The sequence below is a fragment of the Orcinus orca genome, chromosome 18 (assembly GCF_937001465.1).
Source record: "Orcinus orca chromosome 18, mOrcOrc1.1, whole genome shotgun sequence".
Lineage (NCBI taxonomy): Eukaryota > Metazoa > Chordata > Mammalia > Artiodactyla > Delphinidae > Orcinus > Orcinus orca.
The window spans coordinates 67350192-67371356 of NC_064576.1; the positions used below are offsets into that span (position 1 = coordinate 67350192).

Sequence of the window (21165 nt, forward strand, 5' to 3'; positions counted from 1 at the left end):
TATGCTTTGGAACATCTTTTCCTATGCTTATTTTCCATCTGTATACTTTTTTTGGATAGGAGTTTGTTAAGGTCTTTGCCTCATTTTCTAACCAGGTTGTTTGTTTTTTTATCGCTAAGTTTTAAGACTTCTTTGTATATTTTAGAAAACAGTCCTTTATTAGATGTGCCTTTTGCCAATATTTTCTCCCAGTCTGTGGCTGTCTTCTCATTCTCTTGATATTGTCTTTTGTAGAGCAGAAGTTTTTCACTTTAATGAAGTCCAGCTCATCAATTCTTTCTTTCATGGATCATGCCTTTGGTATTATAACTAAAAAGTCATCTAGATTTTCTCCTTTGTTATCTTCTATGAGTTTCATAGTTTTTCAGTTTACATTTAGGTTTGTGATCCACACGGAGTTAAGTTTTGTGAAGAGTGTAAGGTCTGTGTCTGGATTTATTTTTGTGCACGTGGATGTCCAGTTGTTCCAGCACCATTTGTTGGAAAGATTATTTTTGTTTCACGGTATTGGTTTTGCTTGGATACACTTTTTGAAAACCCTGATAACCCCACCAACTGGAGAATGCACCCCTCCAGACTAGGTTAAGTGCTCTGCCTTATGCTTGCATTAGTACCTGTAACACCCCTATCACAGCACCCTTGTGTTATTGTATGTGCTAGTCTAATGCTTGCCTTTCCTCCAAAATTTTGCACCATGTTTGTCTCATTCACTTCTCTATTCCCAGTGCCTATAATGTGTTTGGTATATAGTAGGTGCTGAATAGACATGTGCTGTATTAATGTATACATGAGATGTTCTTGTGTATTTAGAGCTAGCCATAATGTTTCAATATTTGTTCCAAAATCATCTTTATTGGAGGAACTATTAGTATAAAAAATGGAAACACAAATCTAGAATGGCACAAAGAACATTATGAGTATTTTGAGGTTTTCATGGATTAAAAATTTTTAAATATTATAACTACTTTCTATAATTCCAACTCCTTTCCTAAAACCAAACAAAATAAACTCCAAACACTACCAATGAACAACAAAACATTTTCAAAAGCTAAAAACCTCTATTAGCAAAATTTTCACTCTCCTCCTTCTCTGAGACAATAACCATAATCTTAATCTTAAATGTTGGAGCTTCAATTTATTAAGTCTTCAGAGTTACTGATAACAGCATAATTTTTGTTTTTACTTCACAGTTGAAACAAATTAGCAAAACTAGGGTGTATGTGAAGTGAGAGATTTCTGTAACTGATATGACAATGAGCCGCCTGGGCAAAAGTTTTTTTTTTCTATTTTTTCATTGCCTGAAGATGGATAATAATTGTTATCAATTCTTTTCACCATAAAGTTTTACAAGAAGTAGAGTGTATTATTATGTTTAAAATTATTATTTATGCTATAAAAGAAAACTAATATTTTCCTGCATCTTTTGCTTGGCAGTGAATGAAAAATTTATTTTAATATTTAGAGTTGTAGTATTATGACTAAAAGTAATTCAATCATAAAATATCTAAGTGAGAAATACACAATAAGATGAATTGTTATAAAAACAAAGGCTATTTCTCAGAATATAATACACTGATGAACAAAAATACTAAATTGCATTTAATTTTTTTCAAAATGGGTTTTTATAGCATATACAAACTAAGTTTCAAAGAGTAGCTCATAAAATATTCTTTCATGACACCTCCCTTGATAAAGATAAATTTTACATACAGTAACATTATTACCTTATCAATTTAATTAAATCTGGTTTCAAATAAGAAATAGATTACCCCAAATCTTCAGTCATTATTTTCCAAAGAACGCACTATATCATAGAAGAAACTCAAGTTGTAAAGGACGCAGGTCTTCAGCTGATAGAAGCTGAACATGTCAAAATGGTGACAGTTATATCTGTCTTAGTGTATCCATTGCCAATAAAGTATTGGAAAAATCATAGTGAAAAATCTTACCACAGCATCATTTTAACAATGGTTTAAATAGATTCCTAACCAGACCTTTATAGTTCCTATATTAAACTTCTCTCACATTTTTAGCTGGATACTAGATAGCATGACATGGTCGAATAAAACTATTTCACATGAACTGAGATGGGCTGAGTGAGGGAGTAAACACTGAACACGGCTCTGAAAACAGATGGAGTGGCAGATGGGACTGCAGATTGGGTTCACTTGATCTATGTAAAACAACTTTACTACTTGGTAAGACGTGGCTCAGATCTCACAAAAACCTTATAAAGTTTGTCCCTTTATTTCATACCTGCTTCCCCTCTGCCAAATAAAAATGTTTAACATTTTAAACTTTGCTCCTTTAAAGTATAAGTACCTGTGTGATGAATCATTTAACTAAAATATATTTTCTTACACATTTTTGGAACAGATGGTAGGCAAGAGCAGTCACCCAGTGGAATAAAATGTACACTGACTAGTTGTCTAAAATTTGTAAAATTAATTACCTTCCTTCATTGATGAGTTCAATAAATGCAAGTCCTGCATTCTTCTGAATAGAATTTTGCCATTCCTAAAAGGAGAAAGCAAACCAACTGTAAGAAAAATGAGCATGTAAACAAAAGTAACATCTGGTTTAAGGATCATGTTGATCCTAATAACTTCCACGTGATATTACTTCTAAATCTTTCTAAAAGATTTTTAACAAATGTTATTTTGCAAGAAATCAAAACTTTAAAAGCAGTCCTGTATTACTTAGTTAAAAAGGTGCTTTTGAATTCCCAGTGATGCCGACTAAGATAGAGAGTGAGATCACAGGGACAAAACTCACTGTGACTGTAAAATATTGCTTGTTTTACACTCTTCCTACGGCATATTTAGAATATGCTTTAGATAACTTTTTGGTTATTATTCTAGTGATTTCAATGTTTTTGGTCTTTTTAATATAGCTGGCAAATTGAATTTTTTGGATTAAAAATTATATCCCTTTCAATGGTACTATAAATAATACTTGCCTAACATATTTTTATTAAAAATCCTTATTGATCAGTCATGCCACTCATCTATAGACTTTCCCTCCATGATTTTCCACTAATTAAGTGCTGGCCACAAATTCAGCTTGAGGAAACACAGTCTCCATGTCAACCCTTCACTCTGTTCCTGATCACTTTCCCTTTTAAAGCTTTGCACACATGCTGGGAATAAATGTGGTCCCCAAAAGTAGGTACTTAGGATGTAAACATTCTCTGTCCTAAGTAAATTTGTGAAGAATTAGAAGAACAAATCATGAATCTATATTTCCCCAGGAGAGAGAATCAACAACTTGGAAAAAGGGACATGATAGTCTGGGGACAGTAATGATCTAATAAAAGCCTAAATGACTCTGTTTTTAGCAAAGCCATTGTGTTGTAGCTGCCATAACTTTTATCCAAATGACAAGATCTTTGTTGCATTTTACTGAACTTATTAAAACTTGCAAATCATTTTTGTCAAAAACAATTGTTGGCAACACTTTTTCCCACATTTTAACGAAATGACTTACTACTCTCCTCATATATTTTGCATTAATTGAGGCACAGCAGTAGGCAAAAGTCTCCACAGAAGAATAAACAAAAAGAGGATAGAATGACCTAGGCTGATGCTTCGGAACCATTCACAATTTTAAGATTAGAAAAAGCAGCGGTTGAAAGGGACAAGAAAGGATCTAGAAAAATTTAAGAACAGATGCAAAATATTATAGCACTATTCAAAAGAAAATAATCCATGTATAATACATTGGCTCAAGAAAATAAAAAAAAATACAAGACCCTTTAATCACTAATACCATTTTTTTAATGATTAGGAAGTTAAAATTCTACTGTATGTGAACTGCAAAATTAAAATACAGTAAACCACAAAATATATGAAACACAAAAACAAAAGTACAAAAGTCAAAAAAGATGTCATTCCAGAGGAGGGTAAGGAAAGCTCTGGTGGTAGAGTCGGCACCAGAACCAGGGGCTGGCACTAGAGCTGGTGCTGGCCCGAGCTGCAGAACTGGCCCAGGAGCGATGCCTGAGCTGGCTCTAGCTGTGGAGAGACTCTGTCTCTGGGGCTACTGCTGGATATGTTGCTGAAGTTGGCACTAGGTGTATTGCTGGCCCTAGCTCAGACAGTAGTGCTACAACTGGTTGTGAATTGGCTCCAGTTCTGGGACTGACTTTAATTCCGGCACTGGTGCCAGGCCTGGTGTGAGAACTGGAGATAAGGATGACTCTAGATCTGGAGCTGATACCCGCTCTAGAGCTGAAGCCAGAGCTGGCACTAAGAAGCAGCTGGTACAAGAGCTAGTGCTGGAGTTGGCTCTAGCTCTACAGCTGGATCTACCTTTATCCAAGAGTTAGTGCAGGCGCTGGCTCTAGCTCAGAGGTGCTGCTAGGACTCGTTCTGGAATTTGCTCTAGCTCTGGAGCTGCTGCTAGAGCTGGTGCTACAGTTAATAATGGAGCTATCTCTATCTCTGGAGCTGGCTCTAGTTATATAGCTGGTTCTAAAGCTGATTCTAGTTCTAGTATTGCTACTGGCTTCAGCTCTGGAGCTGGAGCAGGTCCCAGAGCTGTATGTAGCTCTAGAACTTATGCTAGAACTGGCTCTAGCTCTACAGGTGCTAGAGCAGGTGCTAGAGCTGACACATGCGCTGGTGCCTGAGCTACGAATACACTTCTGAAATCATTACATAGAGTTGACATCCTGACATGAAAGACAAAGGTCAAGACAATAGTACAGAAGGGATACTAGGGACAACAACAACAACAAAAGAAACCTGAAAATTTAAAAAGAGAACATAAAAAGAGACAGCTTAAAAAACAAAGTTGAAAACATCTCCCAGAAAATAGAACAAAAAGATAAAAGAGTTGCAACAATAAGAAGAGAGGTAAAGAAATAAGGAAAGTGGAGAATCTTCTGATGAAAGACCAATATCCATTGAGTAGGAATTGTAGAAAGAGTGAATAGGGAACATGGAAGAGAGGAAGTTATCAAAGTAATTTAAATTATTTCCTAGGAATTAAGTACATGACATAACATCCCCAGCAAAGCACATCATCATAAAATTTTAGAACAGGGTTAAAGAAAAGGCTTACAAGAAAAAAATTTCTTTATACAAGAAATCAAGAATCAGACTGACACTAGACTTCTCTAGAGCAAAACTGGAAGATAGGAGAAAAGAAAACAACACCTTCAACAGCACAAGGAACATAATACTCAGAACATTATACCCAGCTAAGCTATCCATAAAATATGAGGACAAAAGAGTTACATTTTCAGACATGCATAAACATTTATTTTTCAACCACTTTTTCAAGAAGAAAGAAAAAGAACCTACTGATAGTGTGCTCTGCCAAAATGAGGGTAGATCAAACAGGAGAAACAAGATAATGTTGTGACAGCCCCAGAATCTCAGGGGCTTAAAAAACAAAGGTTTATTTCTTGTTCAATTTCCAAGTCCACTGCCCGTGTTCTGCTCTGCTTCATCACCACCCTCACTTTGGGAGCTAGACTGACAATGTAACCATTGTCTGGAACACTATAGGCAACCAAGGTGGAGGGAAAAGAAAAGAAGTTTAAGTATCACTGGCTCTTATAGTTTCTGCCCAGAAGTAACACATGTCACTTCTCACATTTCTGGTCAAAGTCACATGACCAAGCTTCAGTTCAATGCAGCAAAGGAGTGCAAACCCACCAAGTGCTCAAAATGTGGGAAAGAACCAAACGTGAACAACCCAAAACATGACTCTAAGGGAAGAAATCATATAAAAGGTGGATACAGATCTAAGAAACAGTTTACAGAACTATTGTAAAGCTAACACAGTTTCTGTGAAGAATCAGGAGAGACTTGTATGCACACTAACAGACTGTCAAGAAGGAAATAATTTCATCAGATTATAGAGAGGTTTTGAATAAGGAAGACATATTTTGAATGAAAGTTTAGCATTGCAATGTATATATTTTTTCTTCCAGAATTGTTTTTGTGAAGAAGCAGGCAATATAATTCCTAAATTTCTTTAATGACAATATAATGCAATCGAAAGGCTTTGCATTTGAGTTCAACTCTTTCCTCAAGTTACAGAATTGCTCTTTCTCAAAGTTTCTTACCAAAGAAGAGCTCACATTGGGGAGGAGGATTGGAGTCTCATCCAAGAGAATTTTCTTGAAACTTTTTGTGATGGTGAGACTTTCTCACTTTATTCTCCCAAGTTTTTCAGATTTTTCTTTTTTGAATTTAAGCATTAGAAACCTATCACACCGTTTGTATATTATTACATTGTCAATGTCGCCACATGTCAGAAAAGTCAGGTATGATGAACACACAAGACAGTTCCCTGGATCTGGCGATTAGAATGCAGCCCATTGCTCTGGGCTGATGAATGAAAGGGAATTGAGGAAGAGAAGGTGGTAACCGGAGTATATGCTTTCAAAGAATTCTGTGGTGAAAGCTAAGAAAAAATAGGATAGGAGGCTGAGAGAAAAATCGGTTCATAGTTTTTAGGGCGAAGAGACTTAAATACAGTTGTAGACCATAGAGAATGAAAGAGTCAGAGAAACACTGATTACAAGAGAGAAATGGTGACAGGGAAATCTTGAAGAAGGCATTAAAGAATGGGGTGTCCTGGAAAGGAATAAGGATACTTCTTTCTTCAGAAAAAGAGTAAAACTAGGGGTAGAAGAAGTTTTTCTTTTCTTGTTCACATATAAAATAGTCCACAGTATTCAGGAAGGGACCCTGACTTAAGTAACACAATTGTAAACGGTAGTGTAATTCTTTTCCAGAAGAGTGTAAATTCCCTGGTCTTATTTGCCTTGGTCTTGTGAAATGAAATTTGGTTTTAAATCTTAATATTTAATTTTTAGCACCAGCTATGGCATGAGACACATAAGTAATACTCAATAAAGACTATTATTGGTGATTTATTGGGTAAGCTGCAATTCATGTACAATTCACCTCTTGGTATTATCAGAAATGCGAGGCCATATGACAGGTAATAAAACCTCTTAAAATGTTCCTGTTAAGAATGCTCATAACTAATTGAACATAAGTGTTTCTCTACTCCCACAGAAGCATAATCTAACTGGGCTCTTTTTCTGTGGAGACATGAAAGAGCATTATTAATCACAGAAAGAAGAAAGGATCTCTCTCTCTCTCTTTTTTTCCATCCTCCATCCATAGGGAGGGAAGATATTTTCTGTCCTCCTCTGAGCCCAAGCAAAAAATTTTACAGACTCTGTCTATCTTGCTCTTCTGTCACCTCTAACTGTCCTGTGATTTCCTCAGACATAAGTATATATCAAACACTTATGTGATACAGGATTTTAAGACAACAAAAGCCAAAATGCCAACTTTCTAATATAAGAGTTTAAAACTTGATAACTTAATAGTATTTTCCATGTCTCTGCAACTTCACTTTTGTATGTTTTATATGCACATTATATGATTAGATTTTAGATATTGTATCTTTGAAGGAAGAGCCATATTTTATTTGTCTGTGGTAACCACAGAACCAGAAGAAATAGATGTTGTAAATTGCACAGTGACTATACTACAGCATTAAGGCAAGAAGAGTTCAACTCTAGAAGTTTAGCAACATTAGATGGAAAACACAGAAAAAATCCTTATGTATAAAATTTATATTATTATGTGTATAAAGTAGTATATTTCCTGGTATCTTTTTTCTAGGTTCTACTAGTTATTTGCTTGCCAAACATGAATATTTTCTTCTCTACCACAGAAGCCTACTGGTTATGTTTTAAGATGATATGGCTGGGAGTACAAGCGTAATTTTGCAGGCCTTGACCTAAGTAAGGACCAAGTAGATTTCACCTAATGTTAAAAGAGTATAATTCAGTTTTTGAAGATTTTCAAAATTCTTCATCAACTACAATAATCAATTTGGACAATTTCAATTTATGAAGTCAATTTCTGTTAACTACACTAACTAATACTAACAATTTGTAAGGTCGAAAAAATGTTACCGGTTGTCTTTCTTTAAGAAAGCTAGTTCAAAATTTTTATTTTTCAAACTGTGGTATGAGATCAAAGTCCCAGGCAGGAGACATACTAAGTCCCAGGACATACATATTCATCTCCCTGGAGTCTGGGAGGAAAAAAAAAAAGCCATGTAATTTAATTTAAAATTATAAGTAATATAAGAATAATATAGTAAAATACAAATTTTAAAACATAAGAGCATAGAATGTTCCTGTTACGGTGGATTGCATGGGTTACAGCCTGTATCACCCTTTCATCCACTGCATCCCAGGGGGCTGCTTCAATAGAAGAGTTAGAGAAGGAATGACTTAAGACATAAAAGTAGCAGTAAAGCTAGAAATTTTAAACATACATTTTCATCAGCTGTTTTCTGGAATTTTGCATGAGACTTATATATTTTAATCTCTCATTGTTATGGTGAATTTTAAATATATCTCATAAGGCAATGAGGAAAACACAGTGTACTTCTTTCAGCTACTTTAAAAAATGCTAAATAAGAAAGAGAAAAAGGGGAAACAACAAAACGTTCCTCACAAGATAAAGTATATTTTCCCTCTCAGAAAATCTTACAATTGAATGAGGGTTTTAAAGCGTGTTTAATGATTTCTGAATGACAGTTGTACAAGCAGCACAAATAATCAATTTTGAGGGCATCTTTAGTCGAAAAGTCTAATCTCTTTACCTTCTTGGCAAAATACGGCATACAGTATTGGGTAGTAAACAAGAATGCATAAGTGTAAAGAAGAAAATGAAATGTGAAGGAAAAAGTAACCAAAGTATAACAAACGGCATATTCTCCTTCGGGTATGCTATTCTGTAGATGAATTTTTAGATCTTACTCCTATGAAAATGGGCAATAGTATAACAAGAATTTATGCTGGCAAAGCAATAAATCTTGTGTGTAAAGAGAAAATAATTTTAAAACTTTGGAAATGGAAAATGGGATCAAGCCTACATCATTATTTTCTCAGCACTTAATGTAACTTTTATTACTCATGGAACATTCCCTCTGAAATATAATTATTTATAACTTGTAGTGATTTCTCCCCACTAGATCATAAACTTGTTAATAAAAGAAAGGATCTTGTTTTATCTAATTATGCGCATCTAGTAAGTAGCAAGTGTCTGGCATACTGTACATACTCAATGTATCTTTGTTGTTGAATTGAATTTATTTCTCCAAAATCTATGGTATCACTTAAATCTGTGAGTTCTCAATTCTGACTGAACAAAAAAATCAATAGGAATGTTGTTAGAAAGCACCAGTCATATCGGAGTAGTCTCTAAGGATAGGTAGGGCCCAGGCATCAGTATTATTATAAAGCTTCCCAAGTGATTGTGATGTGAAGTCAGTGCTGAGAACCACTGACTGTGGTCATTTCTCCCTCTCAACACGACTGCACACACACACAAACCTCAACGTGCCTAACTTGCCAGCATGGAGCAATTTAGTTATTATGAAGTGATGTGTACTTTTCCCTTCAAATTGTTCAATTATTTAAATTCCTTCCACTCATTTGTAAAATAGTATACTATTGCATCATAATTACATCATAATTACTGCAGCGTCTACATCTCTAAACTAAGGCCATTACTATAGTCCTTTCCAGCTCTGACATGGTATTTTATAACCATAAATGATATTTTTGTAAGACTGAAAGTGTTACCTTATAATGAACATGTAAAAAATGTGAGCAATGAATTAGGTTATGCAGTTATTATATTCCTTTACACTGATGCACGTTTCAAAAAGTATTTCTTAAATGCATATTACTATGTAACTGATTCTAGAAGTTTCAAAAGAATAATTAGGTATAATATTGAAAGGGGAGATACGCAAAGCTTTGTGACAAGAAAAACACACAGCACACAGGAGGAACTGAGTGTCTGTTGTAGTTGCTGAGGCATAAACTACATTGAGAGTTAAGAAATGGGATATATATGGAAAGGGAAAGGAAACTTTAATCACTGTCCTAGCTCCCTAACAATTCTGACATGTAGAATTAGAGAAATTACTTAAAACAAGGCAAATGGATACATGAGAATGTATACAAAGGATAATAATAATAACATCATCATTTCAACAGAGTCAATTTCTTGGCAATGACAGGAAAAAATGTATCTTTAAAAATCTTATCTACAAATCATTCCAAAGTCTTCTGCCATTTGAGAAAACACACAGACACAGACACACACACACACAGACACACACACACACACACACACACACACAAACACTGGCTCCGCTACTGAAGAAAATGAACAGCCATAAGAAAAGGTGTAAATTAAATGTGGGCATCAAATTTTTATCTTCATGGGGAAACATACTAAACTGGGTTTGAATGCCTGCAGACAGCTGCCAAGTCTTTAGACAGTTTTGTCACAATTTTTTAACTCTTCTACATGGATGTATAACATTGCCTCAAGATGAAGGACTTTTTCAAAGAATTGGATATCAAGTTAAGGATCCTTTGAAACGGAACACTTTGAAGACAAATAGGTTCCAGAAGGATGACAATGAAATCCCTATGTTCTCTTCACAATCACTTTATGGCAGTTAGATAACCCAGTAGAAATATCAGACCCAGCACATAATATTTTCCCCCACTGGTTTTTCCTCCTCTCTGTCAGTTCAGTGCACACTTCTCATTCCCTTTTGTTTTGTGTATAATTAAGTAAACCAACTTAATGTCCTCAGAGACTTAATCCATCTCAGATTCTTTGAAAATATGGAAAATATTTCAAGGTAAAAATGGGAGGTTAAATTGAGATATTAAGTCTTCTGGAACTCCAGAATTATTTTTTACTTTCTATATCCTTCATGTCTATTTATCATTAATTGCCACTAAAAGAAGTAGGTATATTCCTCAAAAAATTTATAACAAATGCTCATTATAACTGGCATGCTTATAAATTCTTGCAATGTTAGAGAAATTAATAAGTACAAGGACTGAAGTAAAAAATACTATGCAGAGAGAAAAACAGAGATGAGTGTTTTCAATGTATGCAAAAAATAAAACTAATGAAAAAAAATATACACGTATTCAAAGTATGAATTTTTTCATTTCCATTGCTTATTTTTATGAACATCTTACTAAAAGCATTGTAGGAAAAACTGAATGTAAGAAATGAATAATCAATGATCAGTACAAAGAGATTATCGATATGAAGGTCAGCCACAGAAAAATCATTACACAACATGAAAATATACCAAGTTGATTACTAAAAGAAGAGTTGGTGTATCATATAAAGATAAATACAATGAGGTTTCCCAGGATCTCAGTATGTGGCTAAATTGTATAAATAAATTTAACACAACTTTTTATTACAAATATTCTTATGAACATATATACACATACACATATATTTATGTTTGTACTTATGATTAAAAATAATTTAGATTGTTTTACAATATATTTTTGAAACAGAGCATTTTCTATAACTATGAATATATACAACATACAAACACATTTATATTGAGTTCTAGAGGATACTCCTTCCTTATTACCTGCTACTAGAAATGATCAGAAGAAATCAAGGAAATGATAAATTTATTAAATAAGAAAATAGAGGAAATGTTTCATATTTTAAGATCTACATAGGTAGGAAAACAGTAAAAGCTAAAATAGGGTTTTTAGAATGTAGTTTTGAAGAAAAAGAAATTTTAAAACTTAAAACCGGGAATTCCCAGGCAGTCCAGTGGTTAGGACTCCACGCTTTCACTTCCGGGGCCCGGGTTCAACCCCTGGTTGGGGAACTAAGGTCCCGCAAGCCTCGCAGTGCAGCCAGAAAAAACAAAACAACAACAACAAAAATAAAACCAATAAAACAAAATCCTGTACTTGTCTATAATCAATGAAATAACAATGGCTGTCTTTCTCTAATTTATATGATTTATCATGAAAAATATAATTTACATTTATATAACAGAACACATTTCTTAAGAGCTTACTATGTCTTTGAGTCATGACTGATGTACAACTATTTTATCTTAAGTTTATAGTACTGTTGGTATCACTCTTGATGATGGTCTTTGCATGTCATTTTTCTAGAGCTAAGAATAGGTGTATCAGAGAGTGATCCTCAAAACTTTATAACTTAAGAATAAGATACAGTAAAATATGAATATAAGGGAAATTATACCATTAGCATCGAGAGCTCTAAACTGTATACAACTATCATAAAAGTGTTGGGTATTACTAAACTACTATGCAAGTTTAGCTTGTCAAAAAATGTTCGTAGATAATCTAAAGATAAAATAGACATTTAATATTTCTCAAGATGTATTTTGTGAGACCTATTAAGTACCAATATTTTGTGGCTACCACCCATGCTAACACAGAAGCAAGAAATCATTATGAAAACGGCCTTATTTTTAAGAATAAATAGGGAGCAACCATGTTGCATTGAGCTGTTGATGCTTTGTTGTCTGCTTGGCTTATACACTCTCATATACCAAACTCGTAGCACACATGATCTTAATTCACGCCTTGGCAAAATAATAAATTATTCTATGCCACTTATCTATGCTACCATTTAAGAACAGCAGGAACTTCCAGTTTAAATCTTGAATGTTAAGACCCTGTGTACAACATTATCATGAAGCAGAGCTATGTGCAGTTATATTAAAATACTTTACATTTATTCATGAATAATCATGCAGCTATAGGCATATAAGCCAGCATGAGAATTTTAGTGTTGGAGAGAACCTTAGGAATTGTTCTTTTTAACCCAGTGCAAGAATCTTTGACACACGATTAGCTGATCTTTGCTTGAAGACCTACAATATTCAGGGCTTCTGGAATACCCTGTTCTACTTTTAGACCATATTAACATTAAAAAAATAAAAGCACAGATGTTCATATATGGAAGAAAGAGCTGTGCTGACCAGTACAGCATCTACTAGTCATGTGCAGCTAGTACAAGCACTTGAAATGTGGCTAGTGTGACCTGATATGTGTTCTAAGTATAAAATATATGCCTGATTTGAAAGGCTTAGAACCAAAAAAGGAATGTAAAATATTCCATTAAATATTTTTATCCTGATTACATACATGTTGAAATTATATTTAGGTTAAATAAAATACATTATTAAAATTAATCTTACCTATTTCTTTTTTACCTTTTTAAATGTGGTTATTAGAAAATTTAAAGTTGTATGTGGCTCACATTGTATTTTGATTGGACAGCACTGCTCTACACTATCAACTGGAAAACATAATTTGTAAACTATTGCTGTTATAACAGCAATTTTTGCTTATACTAATAACAAGAAAAATAATTTTGCACTTACGTGTAGAAATATAATTCGAAAGGATACACATTAAATGACTAATTGTTATTACTCCTGAGTAGTGAAATTATGAAGTAACAGGAAATTTTATTTAAACTTGTAATACTTACTCTAAAATTGCTTTTCTTTTAATTTGCGGGGACTACTTTTACATTAAAAATCACCGTAGGCATCTATGCTCAACTGATTTTCAACAAGAGTGCCAAGACCATTTGATGGGAAAAGAAGTCTCTTCAACAAATGGTGCTGGGAAAACCGGATAACCATTTGTAAAAGGATGAAGTTGGATCCCTATCTCATACCATACATAAAAATTAACTCAAAATGGATCAAAGGCCTAAATTTAGGGCCTAAAATCATAAAACTATTAGAAGAAGACATAGGGGAAATGTCCATGAGCTTGGATTTGGCCACGGGTTCAAAGACATGATACCAAAAGCATAGGTAACAATAACAAAAATAGATAAACTGGACATTGTTAAAATTAAAAACTTTTGTGCATCAAAAGACACTATCAACAAATGAAAATAACCCACAGAATCAAAGAAAACCTTTGCAAATCATATTTTTGATAAGGGTTTAATATCCAGAATAAATAGAAAACACCTTCAACTCAAGCACAACAACAAAAAAGCCAATTAAAAATGAGAAAGGACTTGAATAGGTATATGAAAAGATGCTCAACGTCATTAGTCATTAAGAAAATGCAAATCAAAACCACAATGCATGCTCACTAAGAATGGCTATAATTTTAAAACCAACAAATAAAGAAAAATAGAGGGAGAGAGAAAATAACAAATGTTGGAAAGGATATGGAGAAATTGGAACCCTTGTTCATTCCTCATAGAAATGTAAAATGATACAGACATTATGGAAAACTGGCAGTTCCTCAAAAAATTAAACACAGAATTACCAAATGACTCAGCAATTCTACTCAATTATATACATTATACCTGATGGTATAAGCCTAAAAGAATTGAAAATAGAGACTCAAATAGATACTTGTTGTCCAATGTTAAGAGCAGCATTATTCGCAATATTCAGAAGGTGGAAACAACCCACTGTCCATCAAAAGATTAATGAATAAACCAAATGTGTTACTGTACATAAAATGAAATACTGGTGAACCATAAAAAAGAATTCAGTTCCGATACATGTTACAACATGGAAGAGCTTTGAAAACATGTTAAGTAAAACACACCAGACAAAAAAGGACAAATATTGTTTGACTCCCTTTATATGCTATATAGAGAATAGGCAAAACATAGAGACGAAAAAGAGGATTAGAGGTACCAGAGTCTGGGAACGGAGATCGGGAGAATTACTGCCTAGGGGGTGCAGAGTTTTGGTTTGGAATGTTGAAAATTCTGGGAAATAAATAATGATGATGGTTATACAACACTGTGAGTGTAATTAATGCCACTGAATTGTACACTTAAAAGGACTAAAATGGCACATTTTATGTTATATATGGTTTGCCACAACAAAAATAAATAAATCAAATCATCTTGGGGACTGTGTTCTTCTTTTACTCATGAATTAACTCAGTAAGTAATTAATAAATATCTATAATAAGTGCTGGACACTGCAAGATGTTGAGGACACAGTGAGGAGCAAAACGGAAGACTTCACTGGCAACAGAAACATAAAATGAATTTTGTTATGTTGTAAATCTGTAGCATAATTGAAATGAACAACATTCATAATGTGACCCTGAATGACTCTAAAGCTTTGTCATCCTTAAGCAGCCTTTCTTTTTGGATAGTTTTAAAAAATTCTACAATTCAAAAATATCTCAATTAATGTTAAATAAATATACTGATGAGACTATACAATACTTATTTTCTCCATTGGTTGAATGAAATGCTTCAGATAAGGAGGAAATACTTGGCATGATGCTTACTCTGAAAGAAACTCCAATGTAATGGATAAAAAAATCATACTTTATCACCTATGAGAGCATCCAATTAAAACATGTAAACAGGTACCTATATTTACTATCTAGATACGTGCACTTCAAATGCTGAAGGGAAGGATGGAGTGATTAAAATCATATAATAATAAACCAGAAAAGCTTCATGAAAGAAAAGAGTTTGAAATAATTGGGAAGATATGAAGTAATAGTAATAATTCTGTATTTTGTATTTTGATAGTGGTAGTGGTTACATCAATATAAGGATTGAAATAGCATTGATCTATATACACACAAATGAATGCAGACAAAGAATAGGGAAAGCTGAATGATGTCTGTACCCTAGTTAAAAGTACTGTACCAATATCAATTTCTTACTTTTGATACTGTATTACATTTACATAAGATGGTGCTATTGGAGAAGGCTGGGGAAAGGGTACATGGGACTCTGTGTACTATTTCTGCAACTTCCTGTGAGTCTATAATTATTTAAACAACAACAACAAAACCACAGAAAAAAAAATGATCATGAGGAAATGTGCAAGGGAAGAAAAAGAGGACAAAGAAAATTACCTATTATAAGATATTATATATAACTTACTATAAAATAAAGTATGTTGAAATATGTAGGATTAAAGAGAAAAAATCCACCAAAAAGCGAGGGAATATACAAGTGGTAGGACAATGAAATATATACCGTTGTTTTCACTATTTTTCAAAGTTGTCGTAATGTGCCTGAAGAATTTATATAATGTGAATATAGAAAAATAAAAATGGGGGAAAACAAACAATCAAAATAACTGAGAAGACAGGAAAGGGCTGGACATTGCAGCCAAATGTGGAAAGGGGCTTTAGTCTAGGGAGGTGGTCTGTCAGTATTCCGGGAAATCTGTTTACCTCAGAATATACTACATTCCTTCTCCTGTGCCACAGAAACTATAACATTCTTAAAGATTATCCTGCAGAAATTGGTAATTATCTTACCAATTTCTTTTTGTCCCAATTTTGGTAGAATTATGAGAATTCAAACATGAGAAAAGGACTGTCGTTTCTCTTATATTTTACTATTTTCACACAGATGAACTCAGAACTTTTGTTCATCCATCATTTTCCTCCTCTGTTTATAATTCAGGTTGGATATGAACTAATCATTATACAAGGATGAAAGTGTTGTATCTTGTATGGGTATCATGAACTACTGAACACTATTTACAAGTTAGAAATTTCTTATCAATCTCAATTCTAGGCTATCAACATACTATAATATTTTATATGAGAAAATACTCTCGAGGTATACTGCCTGGAAATGCGTAATTCCCTATATCACAAATAAACCCAGATACATATACTGTCTAGCTACTTAATTTCTGATGCACTCCAAATGAGGCTAGTCACTGGTCTGAGCATGTAACAGGTTCATTTCTCGCCAGATCTTTGCTTAGACTGAATCTCCTTCTCTGCTTAGGCCGTGTAGAAGGTCTATTAACTTCAAGGGGTCCATCTTTAGTCCATCTTATTAAAGCCTTCCATGAAAATCTTATTTTTAGTTCACAGGATCAATTTTCTGAACCACATATAGTTAGCACTTGATTATATTCAATTTAAAATATCATGCCACAACCACAACTTTTTTATTCTTCCTTGATTTCAAATTCAGCTACATAAACAGGAAAGTTTCATGGATAACACTAGACTCTAAGAAATAGAAGAATGTATCAATAAATTTTTAGTAAAGATTACAATGCTAAAATAAAAAGGTAGTCACTAAATAATTAAATGTGACATAATTTCACCATGATAATTAGGATTTCATATTTCCAAAGATGCTTGAAAAATGTAGTTCATCTGTAGTTTTCTTAAATTTATAATCTTCCTATTTTAAGCACCAAAAATTCTTTAAATATTGAGTACTTATGAATAAATATTCTTTAGTAGGCCTCTATATTCATCTTATCTATGTCTTTGTACCTCAATCTTAGGTTTAATATAATTAAAAGTATGTCTTTATCTTTGCAACATCTGACTAAACTGTATCAAATTGGAGAAAAAATGAAAAATTTAGAAGTTCAAAGGCTAAATCATTTTAAAAAAGGAAGACTGTCCTTCAGTTGTGGTACTTTTGTAAGTGCTGTGTTTAGAGGTCCTGGGTTATATGGCCTTGATCACATCAGTGAAGTCACTAGAACCCTTTTTATTTAAGTATATGAAGTATTTAAAAAAGAATAAAGGCAAACAAAACCACAAAATAATTCATGTTAGTAACTTCATACACAGATCCTAAAGAGACTTGCAAGGCTGACTTCTACTTTATGTTACTTATACATTTTTGGGTTTTTATTGAGAATAAAAATGATACATTAAGCATACATTTGCTTAATCAGTGCTTCAAGTCAGAAAGTACTTAAATACTGAGAGACATTATTTTTTTTACATAAAAGTTTCTCAATTTATAAAACATTTTTTATTGACAGATAAGGCACAGAAAAATGCAAGTGACATCTGCTAAGCTTTACTTATGAAAACGTAAAGAAATCCTACGGGATAACATCACTCAATTTTTCCTGGAGTACCTCTGATGGAGACTTCCTAAAAAAAATCTGGAAATAATTAGAAACTATTATAGTACCTTAAAAAGTTTACTTGAAAACTAAATCTGCTCTTCATCAAAGAACACAATACACTCAGAATAATGTAATGGAAAAATTAGGTGCACATATAGACTAATGAAAAGCACCTCAACCACATCTGATTGTAAAACTTAAAAAAAAAAAAAAAAAAGTTGATAGAGGACAATAGCAGACGGTGAGATACTGAAGAACTCCAGAGAAAACTATTCACTGATTAAGCACTGATTTTTCAAAGCACTACATATTAACTATTTTACTCCAGTTCATTTTACTCCCAATTTTTTTTAAAAAGATACTACTAAGTGCACTTTAAATACAAACTGAAAGGAAAGAAGAACAGTTAATTCTTTATGTCATAAGATCTACAGGAAAAAGAAAAATATCCATATATGGTAAAAAATGTTTTGTGTATCTGTGGAACAATTAATGCAATATAATGATAATGCTAATAGCATCTTAAAACTTAAAATGTGTTTTCCACAGAGACCTAAAATTCCACTGGGGGGTAGACTGGATGGCATGTCCCTTAGAGTTTAAAAGACTGTCCATATGAACTGAATTATCCTTGACAAGTACCTTCAGACACTTGTAATATGATCTCATGTAAATTTAGACCATATTTTACACACAAACCACTGGCAATAGTAAGTTTATTCAGGAGCTCAGATAAAAAGGAAAGAGAAGCTGATATCCTTAATAACATGTAGTAGTTAACATGAAATTTCCGAAATCAAAAGCATAAAAATAAAAGCATCTAATGAAAGAAAAACTAATGCTGTGAGAAATGTTGCATTTTCCTTTCCATTTTCAGCCCTTAGCTACCTGTTTTATCCAAATAAAATGCTATCCTTTCATGTTCTATCCAAATTTAGGGGGAAAAAAGCATATTCTAAGCAAGTAAATAAACCAGAAAATTTCATTTGCATTGAAAACTTATTTTAACCAATAATTAAATCACAGTGTGGATAATATCTTAGCTGTATTTCCCACTGTGGGAAAAACATATACATGCAGCTCATCAAGATAGTAACTCATTCAGATTTTCAGCTCTTTTATGAGTCCTAGTAACTGCTCATCATAAGAACATTGAGCTATCAATACCTGCAAAGGGCTGACTGTAAAACAGAAGAAAACTCAAAAGTCTGCAGCTTTCAAGATTCCTCGGGATTGCCTGTGCCTTGGCGCAAAGACAGCTTACAGAACTATGCTAATTCTACAGGGATCCAGCTCCACTGTCAAAAGAATGTGTTAGGTCTGTAGAAGAGAACTCGGCACTGGCAGTGCTGCTGCACCAAGCAACCTCCGCAGCATCAGCAACTGTATTATTACTGTCAGGAGCCTGCTGCTGCTGTGTGGCCTGGCTAATGGGTTACAGTATAAATCATCATGAAGTTGAGTAGTAGAGAAAAGAGCAGACTATTTTAAGAAACTTTGACAACATGTCCATTTTGTGTGTGTTCTCAAAAACCAAGGTTTTATACATCCGCTGAACAATGGATGACCTTCAAAAGATGCTTTTATAAGCTAATTGTAAACTAGAATAGTAAACTCCTCCCACCTGAATTGCATCGAAGGAAGATTACTCATTTGTTTCTTTATTTTTTAAAAACATTTTTGTGGAAAGCAAAGTTTCAGTTTAATAGAAAATAGAACAACTGGAGCTTTTTTCAGTAAACAAATACATTTTTAAGTCCCTTAAATGAGCTATATTTAATCAATTAACCACTTAAATATTTAAAGCACACTGAATTATTTTAAACATTCAACGTAAAGATCAAATTGAGAGACATGTTTATAATATTGCTTTGCTGAAACACTGAAAGTGCACTGCATAGAGGGCTTAAATTTCTCACTCTTCCTTTCAATCAATATCTGAGGCAAAGTTTCATCTCTAGGGCCCTTAATGGCAGGAATTCCTGGAGCCAGCAAATGAGTAATGTTAAACCTATGATTAGATGATGAGGCCATCAAAGACACTAGACCCTAATGCTACATTCTTCTTTATTTCTCTGAACTGCAGTGAAACCAAGAGCTAAGGAAGAAGAAATTTTACACTATATTTTCCCCATAAAACCATGTTTTTTTAAATGTGCATTGTCAAGAACCTACAAGGTCCAGACAGATCTCAAAGAATGTCTCTCGAACTCAGGACTCTGGCATTAGGTAACAATTTTCAAATGCCCTGCAGATGAACTCTTGCCAGGAATGCTGTTTTCTTTAACTTCTTCCTTATTAATATTCTTTCTGGATGAAAAGGGGAAAATGGACCTAATGATGTCCCTATGAATATATTCTTGAAGAAAGTAAACCTGGAGACTGAAAATTACTGGGTAAGTTTTTGGTTCTTTTGTTTCTGCTGATGCTTTAAAGGATCAATTGAAGCCATATTGTTGTTTATTTGGAAGTTAGTTGTGGTTTTAGCCAGACCTCAGGTCAGTAACTAGAAACAGTATAGATGTATTTTCCTTGCTACTGAGGAAATTAGAGATAATGTAATAACTACTTATTACAAACACACATAAGGTCTTTTTATTCTCATATTACAAAATATTTAATACTTATGTGAAAATCGGGATCACTAGGAGACTTGGGAGAGCTGGCAAGAAGAAAGACCATTAGGTCCCTATTTTAGTTATCAGAAAAATGTTACATATAATTTTCTCATAATTGCTTAAAAAAACAACACCAACAATTATAATTCTATTTTTAATTCTGATTATTAAAGATAAATAGTGTAAGTAGATTTTTAGAATTTACATTTAAATATACAAATTACATTAAAAAAGGGAAAGCAGCAAGGTATCGTATCAAAAACCCCTCACTAATAAGCTATATTTTATACTTTGGCTACTGCAACAAAAAAACCTCTAGTTTTCATTATCTATAAGAGTGAAAAAGAAACCATGTACTTAACAATGAACAACAAAATTATAAATAATACTGTATCATTTTTAAAGGATGGGGTGTAAAGATGGATATCAAAAAATCTATAACAAATTATATATACATATATTTGCAGAGATTAAAAAATAGGGAACAACAGAAGGCTAGGTAGGTGGGAAATAATAAGACAGCTAAAGGGAGGGAAGGGAAAGGGAGACTAAATCAATATTTGCATGGTAAGATCATCTACATAAATATATATCTCTATGTAATTTATTTCCTTCATCTATGAAATGACAGAAATTTTTAAAATATATAAACATATACATATACATTCACATACATTCTTTTGTTAGTGACAAAACAATCCTCATGTAGTTTAATGTAATCAAGTGATTGAGATTTCGTACCTGAGAACAAAGCAGCATAACAAGCTCAACCACAGATGTGCTGGACTTCATACAAACAAGGCCTACAAGGAAG

General features: G+C 33.3%; 1 protein-coding gene across 5 annotated transcripts in view; it reads right to left on the reverse strand.

Annotated features, from left to right (window-relative positions):
• The window catches only part of NBEA (neurobeachin), a 629334-nt gene that overhangs the window by 313182 nt on the left and 294987 nt on the right, over nt 1-21165 (reverse strand). For all 5 annotated transcript variants that reach the window (XM_049701354.1, XM_033410053.2, XM_049701353.1 and 2 more), the window contains exons 34-35: nt 21093-21154; nt 2453-2517 (exon numbers count right to left, since the gene is read on the reverse strand). In XM_049701354.1, coding sequence (XP_049557311.1) covers nt 2453-2517; nt 21093-21154 — 127 coding nt within the window. The remainder of the gene's footprint in view (nt 1-2452; nt 2518-21092; nt 21155-21165) is intronic.